General features: G+C 42.7%; 4 protein-coding genes across 4 annotated transcripts in view; 2 read left to right on the top strand and 2 right to left on the bottom strand.

The window, feature by feature from the left end:
* Positions 1-1,386: 1,386 nt before the first annotated feature.
* LOC119355519 (serine/threonine protein phosphatase 2A 57 kDa regulatory subunit B' theta isoform-like) lies at positions 1,387-5,064 on the top strand. The gene is made up of 2 exons (XM_037622334.1): positions 1,387-3,246; positions 4,384-5,064. The coding sequence occupies exons 1-2, from the start codon at positions 2,071-2,073 to the stop codon at positions 4,717-4,719; spliced, it is 1,512 nt and encodes a 503-aa protein (XP_037478231.1). The 5' UTR covers positions 1,387-2,070; the 3' UTR covers positions 4,720-5,064.
* Positions 5,065-6,010: 946 nt separating this feature from the next.
* On the bottom strand, positions 6,011-8,947 carry LOC119355518 (26S proteasome non-ATPase regulatory subunit 6-like). The gene is made up of 8 exons (XM_037622333.1): positions 8,746-8,947; positions 8,538-8,652; positions 7,623-7,713; positions 7,386-7,531; positions 7,073-7,292; positions 6,880-6,988; positions 6,584-6,752; positions 6,011-6,466 (listed from the first exon to the last, which is right to left on the bottom strand). Exons 1-8 carry the CDS (start codon positions 8,885-8,887, stop codon positions 6,292-6,294), a joined length of 1,167 nt encoding a protein of 388 aa, XP_037478230.1. The 5' UTR covers positions 8,888-8,947; the 3' UTR covers positions 6,011-6,291.
* Positions 8,948-9,161: 214 nt separating this feature from the next.
* Positions 9,162-12,522, top strand: LOC119355517 (elongator complex protein 3-like). Its single transcript, XM_037622332.1, has 9 exons — positions 9,162-9,681; positions 9,970-10,039; positions 10,153-10,325; positions 10,428-10,602; positions 10,753-10,919; positions 11,044-11,263; positions 11,354-11,458; positions 11,755-11,907; positions 12,184-12,522. The coding sequence occupies exons 1-9, from the start codon at positions 9,194-9,196 to the stop codon at positions 12,340-12,342; spliced, it is 1,710 nt and encodes a 569-aa protein (XP_037478229.1). The 5' UTR covers positions 9,162-9,193; the 3' UTR covers positions 12,343-12,522.
* Positions 12,523-12,808: 286 nt separating this feature from the next.
* LOC119355516 (anaphase-promoting complex subunit 2-like) overlaps positions 12,809-20,576 on the bottom strand; it is an 8,361-nt gene continuing 593 nt past the window's right edge. The window contains exons 2-16 of the mRNA XM_037622330.1: positions 19,283-19,372; positions 18,232-18,463; positions 17,665-17,942; positions 17,489-17,560; positions 16,680-16,921; positions 15,743-16,156; positions 15,439-15,640; positions 15,199-15,313; positions 15,032-15,114; positions 14,312-14,431; positions 14,133-14,221; positions 13,983-14,064; positions 13,363-13,554; positions 13,172-13,240; positions 12,809-13,035 (exon numbers count right to left, since the gene is read on the bottom strand). Of these exons, the coding sequence (XP_037478227.1) occupies positions 12,916-13,035; positions 13,172-13,240; positions 13,363-13,554; positions 13,983-14,064; positions 14,133-14,221; positions 14,312-14,431; positions 15,032-15,114; positions 15,199-15,313; positions 15,439-15,640; positions 15,743-16,156; positions 16,680-16,921; positions 17,489-17,560; positions 17,665-17,942; positions 18,232-18,463; positions 19,283-19,372 (2,400 nt within the window). The 3' untranslated portion in view covers positions 12,809-12,915. The remainder of the gene's footprint in view (positions 13,036-13,171; positions 13,241-13,362; positions 13,555-13,982; positions 14,065-14,132; positions 14,222-14,311; positions 14,432-15,031; positions 15,115-15,198; positions 15,314-15,438; positions 15,641-15,742; positions 16,157-16,679; positions 16,922-17,488; positions 17,561-17,664; positions 17,943-18,231; positions 18,464-19,282; positions 19,373-20,576) is intronic.

Here is a 20,576-nt window from a genome sequence, read left to right as displayed (position 1 = left end):
TTTAGAAGAGCAATTCTCCGGCATACAAGTCGGTTGGGTGGCCCGCCGAGCCCGCCGGATACGAGCAAGGCCGCTCACTGCTCCACCTTCTGCGCCTTACCCGACAGAAGCAAGTTGCCGCCCTAAGCTGTCGCGTGGTTCAGCAACTCGTTGCCGCTCTAGGCCAACTCAATGAGGAGTGGCGAGTTGCTCCACACTGGCATGGCAAGGAGGACGGTGGCACGGGCATCGCCGCATATAGTGCCTGCGACCGTGCCATCCGTCATCGACGCGCGCAGAGAAAGAAGTTGGCTGTGCGGATGTGGACAAGGAGGCGGCCGCACGTCCGAGCCCGCCGCCATCATTGAGGAGAAGTAGAACATGGAAGGCCGCCGCCGCTTGGGTCCCGGGAAGACCACGCGCTCCTTTATTTGAGACCATCCTGGGCACTCGCCTGAAGTCCACGGAAGCACCCTTCCCCTCCGGCTGAAGCACCCTTTTTGCCGCTCTGATGAGCGGCACAAACGGACACTGGGGAGGTACGGGGAAGAATATGCCTCTGGGGTTCCTGACAGTCCGGTTAGCGGCCTGCCGCACATAGTTTTACCTTTTTAGTTGAAAATATGTCTAAAAATATAACCGTTTTCGTTCGGTTTGTATGAAAGCCGTCATGTTTATATGAATTTCATCTTGTTTGCACGAATTTCATCCGATTTATTGAAAAGAGTTTGAAATGTATGCAACGTTGGATGTTGGCCTCTCGCATCCATGTCCGTTGACGGGTCCTTTTATTTATGAACGGATGCGAGAGAAAATTTATGGGTTTGTTGAAGATGCCCTAAACAAACCTATTCATTCTCGGGGACTGGGTTGGTTTGTGCTGAAACGATGACAGAAGTAGCCTCCGGTCCTGTGCAGGAAGATGCGCACAGGCAGTACGGACACACGCACGAGACGAGCCATCCTTGCCTTTGCCTTTACCTTTGAATCGGTGCCAGGTAGTACCAGTGACGTGGCCTCCTCCGGCTACCCCCGGGATGATTTCTTTCCCTTTCCTTGAGATCATCTCGATCTGATTTCTTTATCCAAATTCAGTGGACTTTTGTATCTCGTGCTCGGTGCAATGCTACTATTTGGTATACTAGTACATATCTTTTCCTCCCCTGATTTTTTGTATTTTCCCCAAATACTAACAGAGCACAAATAAACTAAAACATCGTGGACTCAAAACCACGATTAAATTAGCCCTTAATAAACGAAAAAAATCATCTAAAAAAGTAAAAAAAATAAAGGCGTTCTACTCTTGCGCCAGCACCCACGAAGGCTCACACTTCCCGGCGAGGGCAAAATCAGGCAAGAACAAGGCAATTAATTGCACTCACCCAGCTGCCAGCCAGTTGGGGTAAAATACTCTGCCCCCAGTCTCCCTTGGCTGGCTCGCTGTCTGGATTTGCTTGCCCTTTGTTGCTCTCCGACTCCCACGCTCTCCGCCCGGCACAAACTTCTACTCCTCCTACTCCTCCGTCTCCGTCCCCCTTCTTCTTCCCCCTTTTGCCGCTTTTGGGGACCTCGACCCCTCTCAAATCCAGAGGAAGGCCGGGGGAAAGCAAGCACAAGCACAGCTCCCCCTCCGGCTCCAGCCACCCCAACAAAAGGTTCCCTCTCCCCCTTCCCTTCCCCCTCAATCTCGCCACTCCCGTCCTCCGCCGCCGGTTCTTGGATCCTGGATTTGGCGGCCGGTGGAGCCGAAAGATTCCATATTTGTTTATTCCGCAAGGTGGAGGGAGGGTGTGGCGATGGGGGCGTCGCCTGATCTGCCGGCGTCCGCCTGGTGGAGCGCCTCCTGGACGAGGCCTGATCCGTATTGGTCCCAGTGATCTGGCCGCGCCGGCGGCTCGGGTCCGTGGTGCCAGGGTTTGTCTGCTGCCCGGCGGCTGCTTGGAGATCTTTCTTGCGCTGTTGCCTGTTGGGGGGTGAGTTCAGGAGCTGTGAGGATTTGCCTAGATCCCTCTCTGTTCCTGCTGCTGATTTGCTGTGCTGGGATACTGCTAGGGTTTTGTCGTGCTCATAGGTTGTCTGTGGTAGGAGAAGATGATTAAACAGATCCTTGGCAGGCTGCCCAAGAAGACAGGGAAGGCCGGCGATGGCCGGGATGCTGCCACGGCCAACGGCAACGAGCCGTCCAACTCTTACAGCGTTGCAAGGAGTGTGGAGCCTGGTGGGAATAAGAGAGCAGGAAATGGGGAGCACCTGCCACCAGCTGGCTCCGCTTCTACTCCGGCGATGAATGGGGCTGTGGTGTATCACTCCAACGAGCCGCTGCCGGCGTTCAAGGACGTGCCGGTCTCGGAGAAGCAGAATCTGTTTGTCAGAAAGGCCACCCTGTGCTGTGCTGTGTACGACTTCGCCGATCCGACCAAGAACCTGAAGGAGAAGGAGATGAAGCGGCAGACGCTTATGGAGCTTGTTGATTATGTCACTTCTGCAAATGGCAAGTTCTCGGAGGTCATCATGTTGGAGATCAGCAAGATGGTTGCAATTAACTTGTTCCGGAGCTCGAATCCCACTCCTCGTGAGAACAAGGCCATCGAAGGAGTTGATATGGAGGAAGAAGAGCCTCTCATGGATCCAGCATGGTCACACCTGCAGATCGTTTATGAGGTTTTCTTGAGATTTGTAGCGTCGCAAGAGACAGACGCAAAGCTGGCCAAGAGATACATAGACCATTCCTTCATTCTCAAGCTACTAGATCTTTTTGACTCTGAAGACCCCAGGGAAAGGGACTATCTCAAGACAATACTCCATCGAATATATGGTAAATTCATGGTGCATCGCCCATTCATCAGGAAAGCAATTAACAACATCTTCTACAGATTTATATTTGAAACGGAAAAGCATAACGGTATTGCAGAGCTGCTGGAGATCTTGGGCAGTATAATTAATGGTTTTGCCCTGCCACTTAAAGAGGAGCACAAATTGTTCCTTCTCCGTGCACTGATCCCACTTCATAAGCCAAAGTGTGTGGCAATGTACCATCAGCAGCTATCGTATTGCATCACACAGTTTGTTGAGAAGGATTGCAAACTTGCTGACACTGTTATTAGGGGCTTGCTGAAGTATTGGCCTATAACCAACAGCTCAAAGGAGGTGATGTTCTTGGGTGAGCTAGAAGAGGTTTTAGAGGCAACACAGCTTGCAGAGTTCCAAAGATGCATGGTTCCGCTCTTCCGTCAGATTGCCAGTAGCATGAACAGCTCACACTTCCAGGTTAAATCTCACCAGACGTATACTTAAGTTTGCATCATTTCTACTTCACTGATCTTTATTGGTTCTGGTCATAGTCCATATATGCCCTTCACTGCCTTAAGTTTATGATTCTGTTGACTTGTCGTTCATCTGTATATCAACATTGATGTCTTCAATAGATTTATTTTATAGTTTTCTTCCCTGGTTATGAAAAAGATTTACATGGGCAACCTTTGCATGCCTTGGATGTTTACTACGCTCTCTGTGCATCACAAGGGTGTTTCTTTGGCTAAACTATGCAAATGGGACTTTGGTTGTTTTGAAAATATGCTAATCTGTAATTCTGTATTGTAAAAGAAATATAGACAATATGTTTCCTTGATCCACTTCTGAGCATTTGTTTATTGGTACCAGGAAGAGAACACTTTGCTAGAGGCTATCAACTTCTTATCACTAATTTATTCATTTTCTTCTTGACATTACTGCAACTTTTGTTATCTTGCATGAAACCTTTCCAGAAAATGATCTGATGCATCCATGATAATCATACTAATCAACCTGCGTCAGTTCAATTTACATGCTGCTTGAAAAATATCTTTTGCTATTTCATTAAATTTCCTTTTTCTGCTCTTTTGAGTTGGAACTTATCATGTGGTGTCTTCTGAAAGTACCATTTTAATGGAAAACACCATGTTCATTAGTTTTGGATAGTTAAAACCTATATGTATTTGATGACAGTCAATCCTTGCTGGAGTCATGTCTGAAACAGGTCTTGCACATTTTCTAGGATACAGGTGTTACACAGTTTTTACAGTTTGGATTTATGATTTCCTTTCCATCTGCTATCATGCTCTTAATGAATTATTCTGTGGTGTGCCACAGGGTTCTCATGATCTAAATAGCCTGTACCTTTAATTACTGTCCTCCTCTAAAACATAGAGAGGTTTTCATAGTTCATGTTAGTTAGTTTGTTTTTTTGCCTAGCTGTGTGGTTACTGCAGCAGTTTGTATCTTACTGAATATTTCTGTAGCTACACCCATAGGTTGGGGATCTATAAACTAAACTTGTTTGTTAAACTGTAGCGCATGAAACGGTGTAAAGAATATTCAGCAAAAACATATAGCTTAACTTCCACATTTCTTCTTATCTGTTTCTAGGTGGCAGAGCGAGCACTGTTTCTATGGAACAACGACCACATTGAGAACTTAATCAAGCAGAATTACAAGGTGATACTACCCATCATCTTTCCCGCGCTCGAGAGAAACGCCCGGGGTCACTGGAACCAAGCTGTCCGGAGCCTGACGCTGAATGTGCGCAAGATCTTCACCGATCATGATTCCGCGTTTTTCGGAGAGTGCATGCAGAAGTTCGACGACGACGAGCTCAAGCAGGAGGAGTCCAGTTCGAAGCGGGAAGTGCTGTGGAAGCGCCTGGAGGAAATGGGCGGCGAGAGCAGCCCCTCGGGTATACCCAACGGCAAATCCAGTCAATAGAATATACCCATAGCGACCGCGATCGCGCGATCCTTTGAACGATGCGCGACTGATTCTCTGGAACTTGGGCTGTGGTTGTAGTGTTGGATTTTTCTTTTTTCTTCTTGGTTGGTGAGTTGACTTCCCCTGGGTAGGGTGTATTTGGTTTCGTGAGGACTGCATGATCAAAAGGTATGCATACATGAGAGTTTCTGTGATATTTGGCATGTGTCGTGGCATGGGTCAGGATTATCGTATAGACCAATAAACAGCGTCAGGTTTTGTTGAGGATATGCTCTTGGGTGGTTTACTTAAATGACAATGATCATTTTGTTATTGCCCTTGTATGAGCTAGCATTGTGTTTTGTTTGGCTTACAACCAAATAGATTGTTGGAACACTAATGTTATACTCCCTCAGTCCCTCTGTTCCTAAATATAAGTCTTTGCGGAGATTCCATAATGGACTACATACGGAGTAAAATTTATAAATGGATGAATCTACATTCTAAAATGCATCTATATATATCCGTATGCGGTCCATAGTGAAATGTCAGCAAAAACTTGTATTTAGGAACAGAGGCTATATTTAGGAAGGACCTCCGTTCCTAAATATAAGTCCTTTTAGAGATTTCTTTATAGACTACATACGGAGCAAAATGAGTGAACTTATACTCTGAAAGATGTCTATATACATTCGAATGTCTCTATAGTGAAATCTCTAAAAAATTAGGAATGGAGGGAGTAGAAGTGATCCTCAGGCACGTTCGATCCCGCCCTCTCCATGTGAACTATGAGCTGATGGCAGTCGTTGATGTAGCATGGCATTTTTTTCCAACTACTACATGCAAATCCTGGTAATTCTTACCATTTTCCTTTTTTTAGGCTGGCAATTCTCGATGTTTGCATCATGACAAATCCTTTAAAACGCACGACAATTATTCTCATGCAGCAAGGCATTTTTCTGAGATTTTTTACACAACATGGGGCAATTTTTATGTAGAACGTGACAATTTTTTTATTCAGCTGCATGATAAGTTCATCAGTTTCACTTGGCAATTCTGAAGCGTTCACTGAAATGTTTTTTTCTGAGCGAATGAAAACATTCGTCTGTTCCTATACCTCCTTCAGGGAACGTCGGATATATATTGGAATGGGTTGTGAGAGGGAATCATGAAAGAGGAATGCCAAATAGAAACCTTCGTGCAATCTTGCGTTCCTCACTTTTTGCTGGTGCAGTAAAGTTGTGCATTTTTTTTAGAAAAAGTTAGCACAAAGTATTTGTTGCCAATTATGCTCGTTTTCTAAGAAAGGTAAAACGCTGGTCATAAAATTGTAATAAAAAATGGACGAATTCATCGTGGAAACAACCATCTACAAACAATGGTCTGCAATTCCCTCGACCCATATAGTTAGATTACAAGTCAAATCCTCAGATTGAAAAGAAAAAACCTACCCCTCTTTCCCTTTGACCGATTTGAAACGCAAAATGCAATACTGCCAGTACTCCGCAGGAGCCAAAGCAAAGTCTTGTAAGGGAAGCTTGAGTAAGGTAGGGTTGTCCAAGGAGCTGCTCCAAACCTCACAAAGAAAGCCTACAGGTCAATGACTCGCGACAGCTTCTGTATGCGATTCAGCAGGAAGTCTCCTTGCTTGATGGTCGACTGGTAGAAGGCATTACGTGCATCAGGTCGGTTCGTCTCCAGGACACCAGCAACCTTATCAATCTTGCAGTGAAGTTTCCCAGCAGCAATAAAGCGCGACAATTCCCTGTGTTGGGAGAAAAAAGGTTAGCCACATCAATTATATCATACAGACATACACAGTATCAGCACCAGGAGATGATGCATGACATGCAAGAGTAATAACATCAACAAAAATTCTTACTGGTCTATGAAATCAACTGTCACACCAAATGAGGCAGCCATTGCTTCCATCGTCACACTCTTGTATGACTCAAGGAACTGTGAATAGACAACAGTGCGCACTTCACGCATGAAGTAGCGGAAATGTGGTTGCAAGTATCGGTCTAACTTGATCTGCTCCGTCAGGCCAGCTGAAAACAAACATGAACCAGATATGACAAACCCAAAGAGCTAACCCCACCAGAACAGCCAAACAAGCATTACTGCTCATCAGAATAAACACAAGAATATGACAGGATAAAGTGATCCTTCACTTACAGAATGCCACAAAAAATGACTTGTACTGGCAATCGTAGAGGGAATTGAGAAACTCCGAGAGGTGAGGTACTTTGCCAATTACAGCCAGGATCTCAGGTGCGTCTACAACCTGTCAACATTATTGTTAAAATAGGTATTCTATCCACATTCAAGTTAAACAAGCACACTTGAAGGAGAAAAGATGAATACGTACCTTTTGTTTCAGTGATACGCGGTCCAATGTGATAACACTTGTAAGGACCGTGTAAAAGATGAAGGTATCATAGGGGAACAACTCATAAGTTGTGAAAGTTGAAACGGAATCCAAAAATAAGCTAGTAGCCTTCTTGAAATTTCTAGCGGCCATGCAGTACAAGCCTTCGTACACTTTCAATCTGTTCTTCCTCTCCCAATCACCACCCTCTTCAAACAAGCTTCGATCAGGAAAGGAGGTTGCTCAGTATTACACATCATAATGCAAAACAAGTACAGTAGCAAATAGCTAAACTACAAGACTTCATACTTACATTTTGGCCTTGTCAACGGACTTTGAGATGAGATCAAAGTCCATATGGAAAAGGCCAATCTGTAAAGTGTAGAAAACAAGATCCATCTTCTGCCCCACAGCTACAGTTTTGCCTTCAGTAACTTTAAGCTGCTCCAGCGCTTTTTCCTGAAATTTTGGATATTTAGGTCAGAAGAAAATATCTAAAACATATAACGAAAACCTAACACGGTGGAAGACATTAGATATGTAGACATGCCTTCTCGCCAACCCTTATGAAGTACAAGGATTTGGCTAGATGGGCTTCACGCACTTCACTCTCACCCAAATTCTCTTCAGCATCCGCGATCCTTTATGCATAGATAGTTGAATGATATTAAGCAGTAGAAGCCAAGAACAAAACCAACATAATGCAGATTCAGATGAAACAGAAGGTGGGAAAAAGAAGCGATACACTTCACAAGTTCAGAGTCTAGATAACAAGAGTGCACATTTTCAATCTTTGCAGAAAAAATTCTGACTGCTTAAACTGCAGACCTTTCTGGAGACCAGTAATTTGTTTGTGTACACATCAATTCTCTATTTACTATCAGCTGCTGTTCCACTACTGATCTAGATGGTTGTCCATCAGTAACCTTAAACCAGCACATTTTAGTATGCCCTTCATATCTCATGATATCAATCAGGGTCTGTCTAGGACACATCTAGATGTGACATAGCCTGATGTCCACTATGTTTGTGGTCTATTTTTTTTTTGTCCCAGCTTTTTTTTTTGTTCCTTGTTGCTGCCTTATTTGTGGGAGCTTAGATGACATCCTTAGAAAATATTTAGATGTGAATTAGACAAACTGTATCAATATTATAGGAAAAAGAAATTTGGTAGTACTAGTAGTTTTTAAGACATCCAAATTTGGCAATATTGGAAGGGCGAATACTAGTTAGTACTAGTTATTATAATGCTGAGAAACAACAGGAGCATCAAGAACAAATGAAGAATTGCACAATCACAGTCTAGAGCTCGTAACACTGTGGGTTTCTAAGGGCTAAATTATCAGATAATCTATATGGAGTGGTCAAACTATGTTAGATGTATCGACGGCAGGAGTATTTGAAACCCTAGAAAGTAGCCTGAAATTCGAGCATGAAAAAGGATAGGCCGGAGAGATCCACTCACTTCTCGTCGAACTTCTTGGTCTCCTCCTCGATCCGGCCGCGCATCTCCGCGAGCAGCGCCGCGTCCATCTCCAGCACGCCGTCGGCCGCCAGCGACTCGTACAGCGCCGCCATGTCTGGAAAAAACAAGCGCATCGGATCGAATCAGACCACCCTAAACCGACCCACGGGTGAGGAAGCAGATTCGAGGAGGAGGCGGGGTTTGGTACCATCGGATTTCACTGCGGCGAGGACGTCATCGCGGAGGCCGACCTTGGCGAGGTCGTCCACGTCTGGCTGCGAGAGGAGGAACAGCTTGTGCGCCAGAACCAGCTGCGGCTGCTGCTTCCCTTCCTCGCCGCCGCCGTCCATCTCGCCGCCGCACGCTCGCCTCGCCGCGCTTTGCTTCTGCCGCAAGAGATGGGGGGAGAGAGCAGAGCAGAGCAGAGGAGAAAGGATTTTCCCGTGAGCAGAAGGATTTAATTACTGGCCTATACTAGTTTACATTCTGGTTCGACGTGTATTAATCGGCACCGTCCGTTCGCGATCTGACGGCTGTGCTGGGCGGAGAAGGGTCGAACCGGCCGGTAGAGAAGGCAAAGGCCAGACACCGACCGAGCCCAACTCCAGTTTCGTCCCTCCGAGGCCAAAAAAAACCCTTCGCCGAAACCCTTCCCGATGGCCGCCGCCGTAGCCGCGGCCGCGGCCGACCAGCCGCGCCGCCGGAAGCCGACGCCGGGGCGCGGGGGCGTGGTGCTGCCCGCGGGGCTCTCCGAGGAGGAGGCGAGGGTGCGGGCCATCGCGGAGATCGTGTCGGAGATGGGCGAGCTCTCGCGCCGCGGGGAGGACGTGGACCTCAACGCGCTCAAGTCGGCCGCGTGCCGCCGCTACGGGCTCGCCCGCGCGCCCAAGCTGGTGGAGATGATCGCCGCCGTGCCGGAGGCGGACCGCGCGGCGCTGCTGCCCCGCCTGCGCGCCAAGCCCGTGCGCACGGCCTCGGGCATCGCGGTGGTCGCCGTGATGTCCAAGCCGCACCGGTGCCCCCACATCGCCACCACGGGGAACATCTGCGTCTACTGCCCGGGAGGCCCCGACTCCGACTTCGAGTACAGCACCCAGTCCTACACTGGATACGAGCCCACCAGCATGCGCGCTATCCGGGCAAGGTGATTTACTACTACTAATGCTGTTAACACATTGTTAGAAATACAAAATGCATGCTTCAGTTTGCATTGCAATTGAATCCTTCCTATGTGACTGAAAATTGTGTCTCATTGGACTGTTAATTAGTGCAAACAAGGTTTCACTAGTGATCTATTTGATCTCTGCGCATAAAAATCTAATAGCCACAGGTTGTGTTGAGCGATGTATCTATACAAGTACTCTTATCATTTTGACTGCTTTCTAGAGATGCTTTTGAAAATGTATTTACCGATCTGGAGTTGCAATTGTAGGTACAATCCATATGTGCAGGCCAGAAGCAGGATAGATCAGCTCAAAAGGCTCGGTCATAGTGCGGATAAGGTTTGTCCCTAGCCCAAGAAACTATTTCATCTTGCTTTGAGTGATTTCATGCTCAATCTACTTATACTTGATGCATTCTAAGTGCAAGGTAATTCAAATATACTCTTTTGCAGGTCGAGTTCATTTTGATGGGTGGGACTTTCATGTCTTTACCAGCTGATTATCGTGATTATTTCATCAGAAATCTCCATGATGCTTTATCGGGGCATACTTCTGCTAATGTTGAGGAGGCGGTTTGTTATTCAGAACATAGTGCTGTCAAATGTATCGGTATGACAATTGAGACGTAAGGGTCGTTCAACATATATCCATTCTTCTTGGTTGCATTTGAAAAAATCCCCTGTTATTTTTCCCATGAAACAACATCTAATTAGTCTTTTTATTCCAGGAGACCTGATTATTGCCTGGGGCCTCATTTGCGGCAGATGCTATCTTATGGATGTACCCGCTTAGAAATTGGTGTTCAGAGTACATATGAGGATGTTGCACGTGACACAAACAGAGGCCACACTGTAGCTGCTGTTGCTGATTGTTTTTCATTAGCAAAAGATGCTGGTTTTAAGGTTATTGCTCACCGGCCTGCTAATTCCTCTTGTTCAATTCATTTCCTTGTTGCTTGAACAGTAGGTTGGTAGCATCAGAATGAGGTGTCTTCTAGCTTGGATTATGACTTGCGCAGTTGTCCTAATAAATGATGATTTACCTGTTGATAGGTGGTTGCGCACATGATGCCAGATTTACCTAATGTTGGAGTTGAGAGAGATATGGAAAGTTTCAGAGAATTTTTTGAAAATCCAGCATTCCGAGCAGATGGTCTAAAGATCTATCCAACTCTTGTGATTCGTGGAACTGGTCTTTATGAGCTATGGAAAACTGGAAGGTACTATATTTATCCAGCGCTTGATATTTTATTTCCTGCTTGATCTTATGATCAGTCTTTCGGTTCTAAAGTTTGAGAGTGAGAATTGAGAACTTATATACTGGTGACATCTGTTGTGTTGCAGGTATAGAAACTACCCACCAGAGCTGCTAGTGGATATTGTAGCAAGGATTTTGTCGATGGTACCACCATGGACACGAGTCTATCGGGTCCAGAGAGATATCCCTATGCCACTTGTTACTTCCGGTGTCGAGAAAGGTAACCTGCGTGAGCTTGCTTTGGCTCGAATGGAAGACTTGGGCTTGAAATGCAGAGATGTCAGAACACGTGAGGCTGGAATTCAGGTAAATATGGGGCTCTGTGAAGTCACTGCCATGTGCTTCTAATTGATTAAGGATGTATCCTCATCTTTCTTGTTGTGCTTCTCCACACAGGATATCCATCACAAGATCAGGCCTGATGAAGTAGAGCTTGTCAGGCGTGATTATGCCGCAAATGACGGCTGGGAGACCTTTCTCTCGTATGAGGATACACGACAGGTACTCAATATCTCGGATGGGATGTGAAAATATGATATGGTTTATGCTGCATTCCTAAATAGGCATGGATTTTTCCAATGTAATCATGGTCAATTCCCTTTTACATGGGTTGGATTTTTTTAAACTTATTATCCACGTAGTTATTGCCTTGTTGGTTTCACTTGTACCAAGAAAGTTTTAATCTGTTCTGCTTGTATAGTGTGCTCCTGAGATTGCTACTGTTGCATAGAGTTTATCACCAGGCCCCTTATCCTTTTGATCTTGTGACTCACACTTTCCTTTTCTAAATTCTACAGGATATCCTTATTGGCCTGTTGCGCTTGCGTAAATGTGGCCGCAATGTTACAGGCTCTGAACTCGTAGGGAGGTGTTCAATTGTCCGTGAACTTCATGTCTATGGAACAGCAGTTCCTGTGCATGGTCGTGATGCGGAGAAACTTCAACACCAGGTTAATCTCTTACTCGAACAACCATGTGTGGTAGTTGTCCTCAAATGATCATACTCGGAATACATGGCTGTGCTCAAAATAGTAAAAAAAACAGGACCCACAGGTGTAGTATACAGTGATTGAATGAATACTTGCTAAGCATGGTCACGCTTAGGCTTTTATCAGTGTGTAATTGTTGGAGAGCCCTTCGCAGTTAATTATTCAGGTGTTTACGATGGCTGTGCTACTAGATTGTTTCAGCTGGCTAACATTTGTTCCATCCATCACCATTTTCAGGGGTATGGGACACTCCTGATGGAAGAAGCAGAGAGAATTGCTCGTAAGGAGCATCGATCAAAAAAACTGGCCGTCATCTCAGGAGTTGGAACCCGCCACTACTACCGCAAGCTGGGCTATGAACTTGAGGGGCCTTACATGGTCAAATGTCTAGCATAGTGTATTTCAGTATCAAACGGCACTTGTATTGCGACTAGAAAAATCAAATATGATCATGATGTTAAGTGTAATGTATTTGTAACCTTAGTTATTTTGAAAATTTTGTGTTTGCCCTCTTCAGAATAGAGTTATAGCAGCGTATTACACCTTTTAGCAGAATGGTGTAATCCATGCAACGTACGTAACTCCTTTGCCGAATACACAGGACGATTTAGTTATTTGAGAGAGGGGGGTGGACGGATGGCCCCTATTTTGCTCCACATTTCCCTTACCCGCATCGTGTGTATGCACCAAACTGCTGTCCAGTTTGTTGAGAAGCTATCGAAGTAGTGAATGATCACTAGTGCGAAGATTATTACAGGAGTAGCCCCATGTCACACTCCGTAGCAGCTATTTTATCGGACAGTGAGTATCATTGGTTTTTCAGGCGCGGGTATCGTGGAGTTTATAGTTTCTGGCACAAGAATAATTGAATATATTTGATTGGAGTGATTTTGCCAGAAAGGAATACATACTGGATTGACTGCCTGTCATCCTTAATCTAACAGCATAATGTGATACCCAACGTAACAGTTACTTTTTTAGCAAGTACAATCCATCTCTCATTTCAAGCTTTTCATCTGATACTAGACCCGAAAGAAAACTCTGCAATTGCTGCAGTGATTTATCATACGATGGCTCGGCACAGAACATCTGGAACAAATAATATTAGAAGAAACCAATGAGTAGAAACTATGTTAATCAAATAATATTAGAAGAAACCGATGAGTAGAAAATATGTTAATAGTAGAAACAGGAAGTGGACGAGATTTTAAAATTTTGTGTCTACCTTCAAAGTGTTATGTATTTTGTCCAGTGTCATATTGCCGAAATTGGTTAACATTCCTATGATGAATTTCTGCAGTGCATAATGACGAGTAAAATGATGGTAAGATCACAGAGAACAAAGAAATGGGGAGTGGATAAACAGGTATGTTGAGCATTAGAGAAAAAGAAATATGAAGTTGCAAGGAGTCAAACCTCATAGACTGTCATTTCTTTCTTAAGCTGTTCCTCAACGGATGCAACAGAACTTTCACCTTCGTCCTCATTCATTTGAAACGCTTCGCAGCTTTCGTTCACGATGCTGTTTTTGTTGACATCAGACATGCTATCAACAATTGTGAAGATGTGATCATCGGCATCTGGTCCCACCGATTCAGTCAGGACCCCCTATAACATAGTGTGAAATGCTTAGATGTGCTTATGAAGCAGGACATAGTTGAGAACTTTGCTAGGGAACCATTTGTACAGAAATGTAGTACCAGGTCATGTTTAGAGTATCATATACTCCATATATGTTTCTACTCCAATAAAAAAAAGACTACGATTTGTGCAGAACACTGATCCAAAGACTATCAACAATCTAGTCCATCTTACAGAGGCGCAAACATTAAAAAATCATACTTAAAAGGATTCAGAGTACCATTTCATTGTTAGTAATGTCAGGAATAACAGTGTTAACAGTTTTTTAGCATAAAGCAATCTTAACACTGATATTGACGATCGTGGATGAGTAAAGGAGTTCAAAAGGTAGTAACAGCGTATACTACACATAAACAATAAAAGTATTTTGACTTCATAATACATTTGTGACACACCTTGCTTGTCCAGAAACCTATTCTTCTGTTGAGAGAGTCTACAGGTATGCCGATTTCGGTAGCAAGTGCCTTTGAAGTCCAGCTGAAAATATTTGATGACTTTAGTCAGATGGGAACACAAGAGATATGCAGGAAGACAATTGATATTACCTTGGTTTCTCTTGAAACCGCATTATGATTGCAGCCTGCACAGGTACTACAGTAAACTGCATACTTCTGTCCTCAAATTGCAGTTCCAACTGGAAATGAAAAGAGAGCTCGTAAGAGATATTTCTTCAGTCTTCATGGTTACCCACATATACCCGTCAACTTCAAATTTGATACCAAACCTTGACCGTTCCAAGATTTTTCTTCCACAATAGCTTCCGTGGAGTTTTTATCTGATGGAATCTTTGTGCAAAATCAGACAGCAGTTTATCAACTGAAGCAGGAACTGCGAGATCTTCTGTCTACATTTGCGGCAGATATAGAGGTTTAGTGAATCAAGAGGGTGATCAAACAGCAAAAGCTCACGGTTCAACCCTTCAGTAAGCAAACCATAATTCTTACTAAGCATATTATTAAAATCAACTAGCACATAACATCAGATTAACTACAAATAACCACATGCATTGGTGAGGAATTCATCTTCAATTCTGTGTGCCCTCGCACCCAAAAGGAGGGAAGTTTTTATGTTGGAAATAACAGATATTAAAAAAAAGTGGTGACAGAAACTGAATCTTAGGAATTGTTGTATGTACGAGACAACCAAGATTTGAAGATGGCAGACACTGACAGAAAGTTAGTACGAAGATTTGATGACATAAACAGTTCTGAAACAAATTACTTTTTTTACAACAAAACAAATTACTTGTTAGTGTTGGTGCATATATCTTTGTACAGCAGGATAGCACGTCAATCAATACAGACACCAATTTACGCTCCTGGCTCAACTGTCTCACAATCGATATAGCATGTTATTAATTGAAATGCATGAGTCATTAGCAATCCACGGCATGAAAAGGGAGGGGGTACCACCATGATTTAGATAAAAAGCTTACTGGCAATACCTGAATCGGTGGCCAAAAGTTGGAAGAAATTATTGTAGCATCAAGAACATCATGAGAAATTTCTGCCTCCTCTTGCCCAGCAACTACCATAGAAAAAATAAGGGTTCAAATGCAGGTGCAGTGATAGTTGATGGTTTCTGAAGCAACATGCAGTATTTGAATGTTACCAGTTCCAGGTGCATTTAATAATGATGTTTTAATATTTGAGTTGGTTCTCTTCGAGTCAATCAAGTCATTGAGCATAATCTCACACTTCTGCATGCTGCTCTCACCGAAATGAATCTGCCAAAACAACATAATCATGAGAAATTAAAGGTTACAACGAAGGCATGATGCATCACATGCAGTCCAATCAAATGTTTTTAGAACATTACTAAGTATGGTTTAATACAAAAGTCAGTCTTAACCTTAAGGAGCTCCAGCGTGCGGATATCAGAATCTATATCAAAATCAGATTTGCTTAGCAGCTTTTCAGCCAGCATTACACGATATTCGTTGACCAATTGGTCCTTTGAGCCAATTATACTGACCATCAGTCCAAGTATATCAATTTTCCTCCTACTCCTGCTGCCTTTCAATGGATCTGCTTCAACAGGATCAGGCTCCCAGCTGTAGAAGTTGGAACCACGGTTCTTGATCTTAGAAAAGCAGATTTTCTTAAGGGATTAAGGAATAACAGGCGTTATGGCGAATGTAATGAATAAATCATACCTTTCAGAATTCAACCAAGCTTGCTTCTCATCAATGTTTGTATGATCATCATAGTCAGCATTTTCCTGGTTTTCAGCATCCCTGTTCAATTCTTCAAGAAGATTATCACCAGCATTTCCCCCACTTGTGTTTCCTCCAGATCCATCAGTTAGCATTGTCACTATGCATTTAATAGTGTCTTTTCTACCTCTCAGATAATCCCTAATTGGTTCACCAACTGCTTCCAAGAATACACCAGTGGGGTCAATCGACCGCAACGCCTTGATTGTGGAAACATACTGGTGCAATATGTCATTAGTTGAGGCACCAGCAGTAAGCAAGCGATATCTCAGTGATGAGATAAATGAGTCAACGAGCTTAGAGTGTTGACCCGTGTACTCTAAACACTGCTTTAGGTCTTCAATAGCGGGAGAACTACATTCATGCCCCAAAAAGTATCCAGATGTTAAATATTGCACAAGTTAAGAACGCACGCAAAGTAACAAGAGAATGAGGTCAATGTGCCATGAGACATGAAAGTAATTCATAAAATAGAATCAGATATTTGATATGACCGTGTCAACATACTTTATTAACACCTAAGCATGCAAACGAGGAGAGAGGAAGAAGAGCATGACACATGAAAGGAAATTAAGATCCTTAGTTCAAGGTGGCTAAAACAGATCATCAAATACACATCAGTGAAGCGATAACTAGATGACCTACATCATGATATATAAGTTCTAACTATATTGCACTTCGGCTAAATGAGGATAGGCTGCAAGGATACAGGGACAGTGGCAATGATTGGTATTAAGACATTATAGAAGTTGGATAGATCAAATAACCAAAAACTACATTTTCAGAAGTGAGAAAAGTATTCAAGCATATATATCAATATTTAGATCTCGGTGTTATTTAAATGTTTAACATCATGACATAGAGAAAAATGGCATACCTCTCAGGGTAATCTACTATAATTTCAAAAAGTTTGCCAATTCTTAGGTCCTGCAAGGTTTCATAAGCAAAATATTCAAGGCGCATGTGCCACCTCAGAAGTGCTTCAGAAGGAACACCGATCCCTGGGAAGGAAGAAGGGCGTGAGGCTAAGGGCGATTTCAGACCAGATAATCCACTGTCATAGTCAACAGAGTCCCCCAGATATGTCAAAAGAGCATGCAAAAACTGAAGAGGAACAACCTGACAAGACCAAAAGTTAGTCAGCACAAGCTCCAGAAGTAAGCATCATCTAGGGGAGAGGTATATAAATTGAAAACGGAATAGCTTGACAAGACCCCAAAAGTTTCCTTAACATTGTTACGTGTAAAAGCTGAAGAGGTATGTGGCATGCCAGCGTCAGCATGTATGGACACTATATAACCATAAGCTAGATTCAATAAGCCCATAATAGTTATAACAATATAACAAAATCTCTATCTGCTAACCTGACATGCTAAAGAATTGGTCTAAAAATAGATATCAAAGAACTGCAGTAACATTAGCAAAGATGTTCTGAAGTACAACCTGGACCATGACAGGTGCACTGCAGTGACAGCTCTATTACATAAACAATGCATTCCTGTTCCAGTCTGAAGATTGAGCATAACAGACTGAGCATACAAAGAATAATTTAACCTCAGCAAGCTCAATTACTTAAGTTGGCTGAGCATAATACAAAGGCATGTGATACAAAAAGAAGAAAGGACATGGTAAATATTCGTGCTTATAAATGGATAAACTTAACAAAATGGTGATATGAACAGGTACTTGAATCCACTTCTTGACACTCCCAAGGACAGGGATTCTGTAATCATCACCAGCTAGTTCATAAACTTTAGACTGCAGATGAGAAAAATTAAGACAAGGTTACTTCCAGAAATTCAATGGCATCTCTGCCAGAATAAGAGATGGAGTAGGTGCTAGGCACAGAAGGGCGTATGGACCTTTAAAAGCCAGATTATTGCAGAGGAATAAGAATCTTCGGTCATAGATGTAAAACCAAGACATCTAAAATCACGAACAACTTTTCCAATGTTCTTAACCAAAGTGCAAGTTTCTGAAATAACTGTTTCTTGACTATCAATGTCCATTTTAGAATCCCAAGCAGAAACATTGCTCCGTCCAAAAAGTGCATGACTAGCAAGTTGGTCGTTCTCATCAGATGCATCCACCATGGTATTTAGTTCTTCCAGTTTCTTCTTGAAATAGACATTTAGAATCTCTGTAAAATGTCAAGCATGAGCGAACATGACTTTTCCTGATCAAAAGCACAGCGGTAAACCAGGCAATGCCATCACAGGAACTGAAGGTGCCAATAACTAGTGCCTCAACACAGAACAGAAAATATAACACTCTCTGTGTTTTGTTGATTTTCATTATTGCAAAGCCTAACTCAAAATCCATGCCCTAAGGTTCATTAATGGAATTGTATCCAAAAGAACACCGATTCGTGTCAAACACAAGAAAAAAAACTTATCTTCTCATAAAACGGAGAAGGAAAGGTTGCTAACCAGGAAAGCTCAAGGGCAGGGTTGTCAGAAGTACAGAAGATACCATTAATTGGTACCTAGGCATTAAGCTGGAACTACACTCAACTGCTTTGAGCTTTCTGTTTTGTGCCTTTTCCTCGTATGATTGTAAAGCATGAGCTAGAACTAGGACACATTTTTCCTGGTAACTCTTTTCCAAGCATATGTCCTCTAGTGCTGCACTCAAGACATCCTCAGGCCAGCTTTCCTGAACCTGGAATGCATGATTTCAGAGATTATGTTACTTAAAAATCCTAAAGAAATAAAACAAGGTGTTAAGTGATCATGTCTAAAATATCTTTAACTGGATGAAAGAAGGTGTCTCAAATTGAACCTACTGAATACTGATGTTAGTTCTATTGAGATTAACACATCAACATTTGGTACATTATCCATGTCCATGCTACAGTAAGGTAATCTGATGGCGCATATCACTTCAAAACAACACATGCAAATTCACCCGCAAAAAAAATATATTCAAGGTCAAGCTGGGTTATATCAATATCAGTTTATCCTATTCCGTATTTTGTAACCATTTTATCATTTTTTTGACTGGTACCTACTCCCTCGGGTCCAAATTATTTGAAATTCTAGCTTTGTCCTAAGTCAAACTTCTTTAAGTTTGGCCATGTTTAGATAAATAAATATCAAAATCTACAATACTGAATTAGTTTCCTTAGATTCATCATAAAATATATTTGCTGTTGTATATATTAGCACATTTTTCTATATATTTGGTCAGATATAGAGAAGTTTGACTTAGGAGTTAGGGCAAAGCTAGAACATCAAATAATTTGGGACGAAGGTAGTAGTAAATATATTCACTTCTCAGCATATCCTCTTTAGTATTTGCTTTGCACAAATGAGCTTCAAGTATAATCTATCTATTTTCCTTGTTGAGTCAACATACTTATCATTATGCATCCTGATTGTGTAAGCAAATTATGAAACAGATAGACTCCAAATCTGAAGAAAAATGAAAATTGTAAACAAAGGCCTTGAACAAACAATAATTAGGTTTTCCACAACTTACACAGAATTTAATTCTTTCTACTGCAGAAGAACTGCTATAAGGATGAAATTTCTGCCAGAACATCTTGACCGCATTGTTTCTAAATGCTTCCTGCACAGGGGCGGGTTAACAAGTGAAGTTAAATTAAATATCCATACTAACAGAAACAATGTACTAGAGCAAGTTGAGAAATTCAGCAAAGAGGCTAGCATCAAGTCATCAACTAATATTAGACTGGGTGTCTGCTACTCATTACTAACTCAACTACAGAGGTAACTAGACCAATATCTGCCTAATCAGTATGGCAAAAATACTCTTATTCTACAGGGACAATCGAGTATACAACCTACCTTACCCCTGTATTTTAGCTACCTCTTCCTCTTAACTGCATTATGGACATATAGAAGATTGGTTGACTACCTCATAGACAGATGACAGAAATGAAGTCAGAAGCAGTGAGTCTTAATAAATACTACTGGAAGCAAGTGTTAGTCTCAGTAATTCATCGTGCCATAGTGCATAATATGAGATAGCTCAAGCTTCAAGGTTTATGGCCTCACTGGCTATAGCTTATTAGGATATACAAGCTCGTTTATCTACATTTGCCAACTAATGGAACAAGAAACTGAAAACTTCAGAAAGCTAAAGAAAATACGTAAATCAAATCAGCCACTGCAGCTACTCCAATTGTACACACTATTACACTGCCGGTTTTTGCATTTGGTGGTATAACCCCACAAGAAACTCCTCTGATACCACAGGGAGGGTTCCCAGAAAATGGAAATGGCACCAACAGTTTTCAAAGTCACCTCAGATTAGCAATATACAGCTAGGAAACTTTTCAGGTTGCTTGAGTTATGACACTAAAAATTAACAGAGTTGAGCGTTTGAGGGAACGGAGATGACTAATTTGTTAATGTTCAAGCATGATTCGAATTCAACCAGGACCACATGTACAACTTGAACAAATCCCTGACTCGCTACATGTACAGTTTTATATCTTGATTCAAGAAGCATAGCTCCTGATTCCATCAATGGAATCACGAGCGACAAGGTTAAACATGAAGCTGGCCCAGCTCGTGAAACTTCACATTGCTAAAACAGCCTATCTTAACCAGTGACACATTTGCAGTAACGATTCCGGTCATAACTGTCAACTAGATGCTGAAGAGCGGGCCTAAGACGCTAAGAGCAGCAACCACCGTTCTTATACCAAGAGAAGAACGGGAGGCAGGCAAGCTAGTTCATCCAGAAATCCCGCATCCCAACGCTGATTGCACTCCGGAATTTCACACGGGCATTTACACAAACACAC

This window comes from Triticum dicoccoides, chromosome 2A (genome assembly GCF_002162155.2).
Source record: "Triticum dicoccoides isolate Atlit2015 ecotype Zavitan chromosome 2A, WEW_v2.0, whole genome shotgun sequence".
NCBI classification, from domain to species: domain Eukaryota; kingdom Viridiplantae; phylum Streptophyta; class Magnoliopsida; order Poales; family Poaceae; genus Triticum; species Triticum dicoccoides.
The sequence above is the reverse complement of the archived record's forward strand: the minus strand, read 5'-3'. Positions and strand labels throughout refer to the sequence as shown.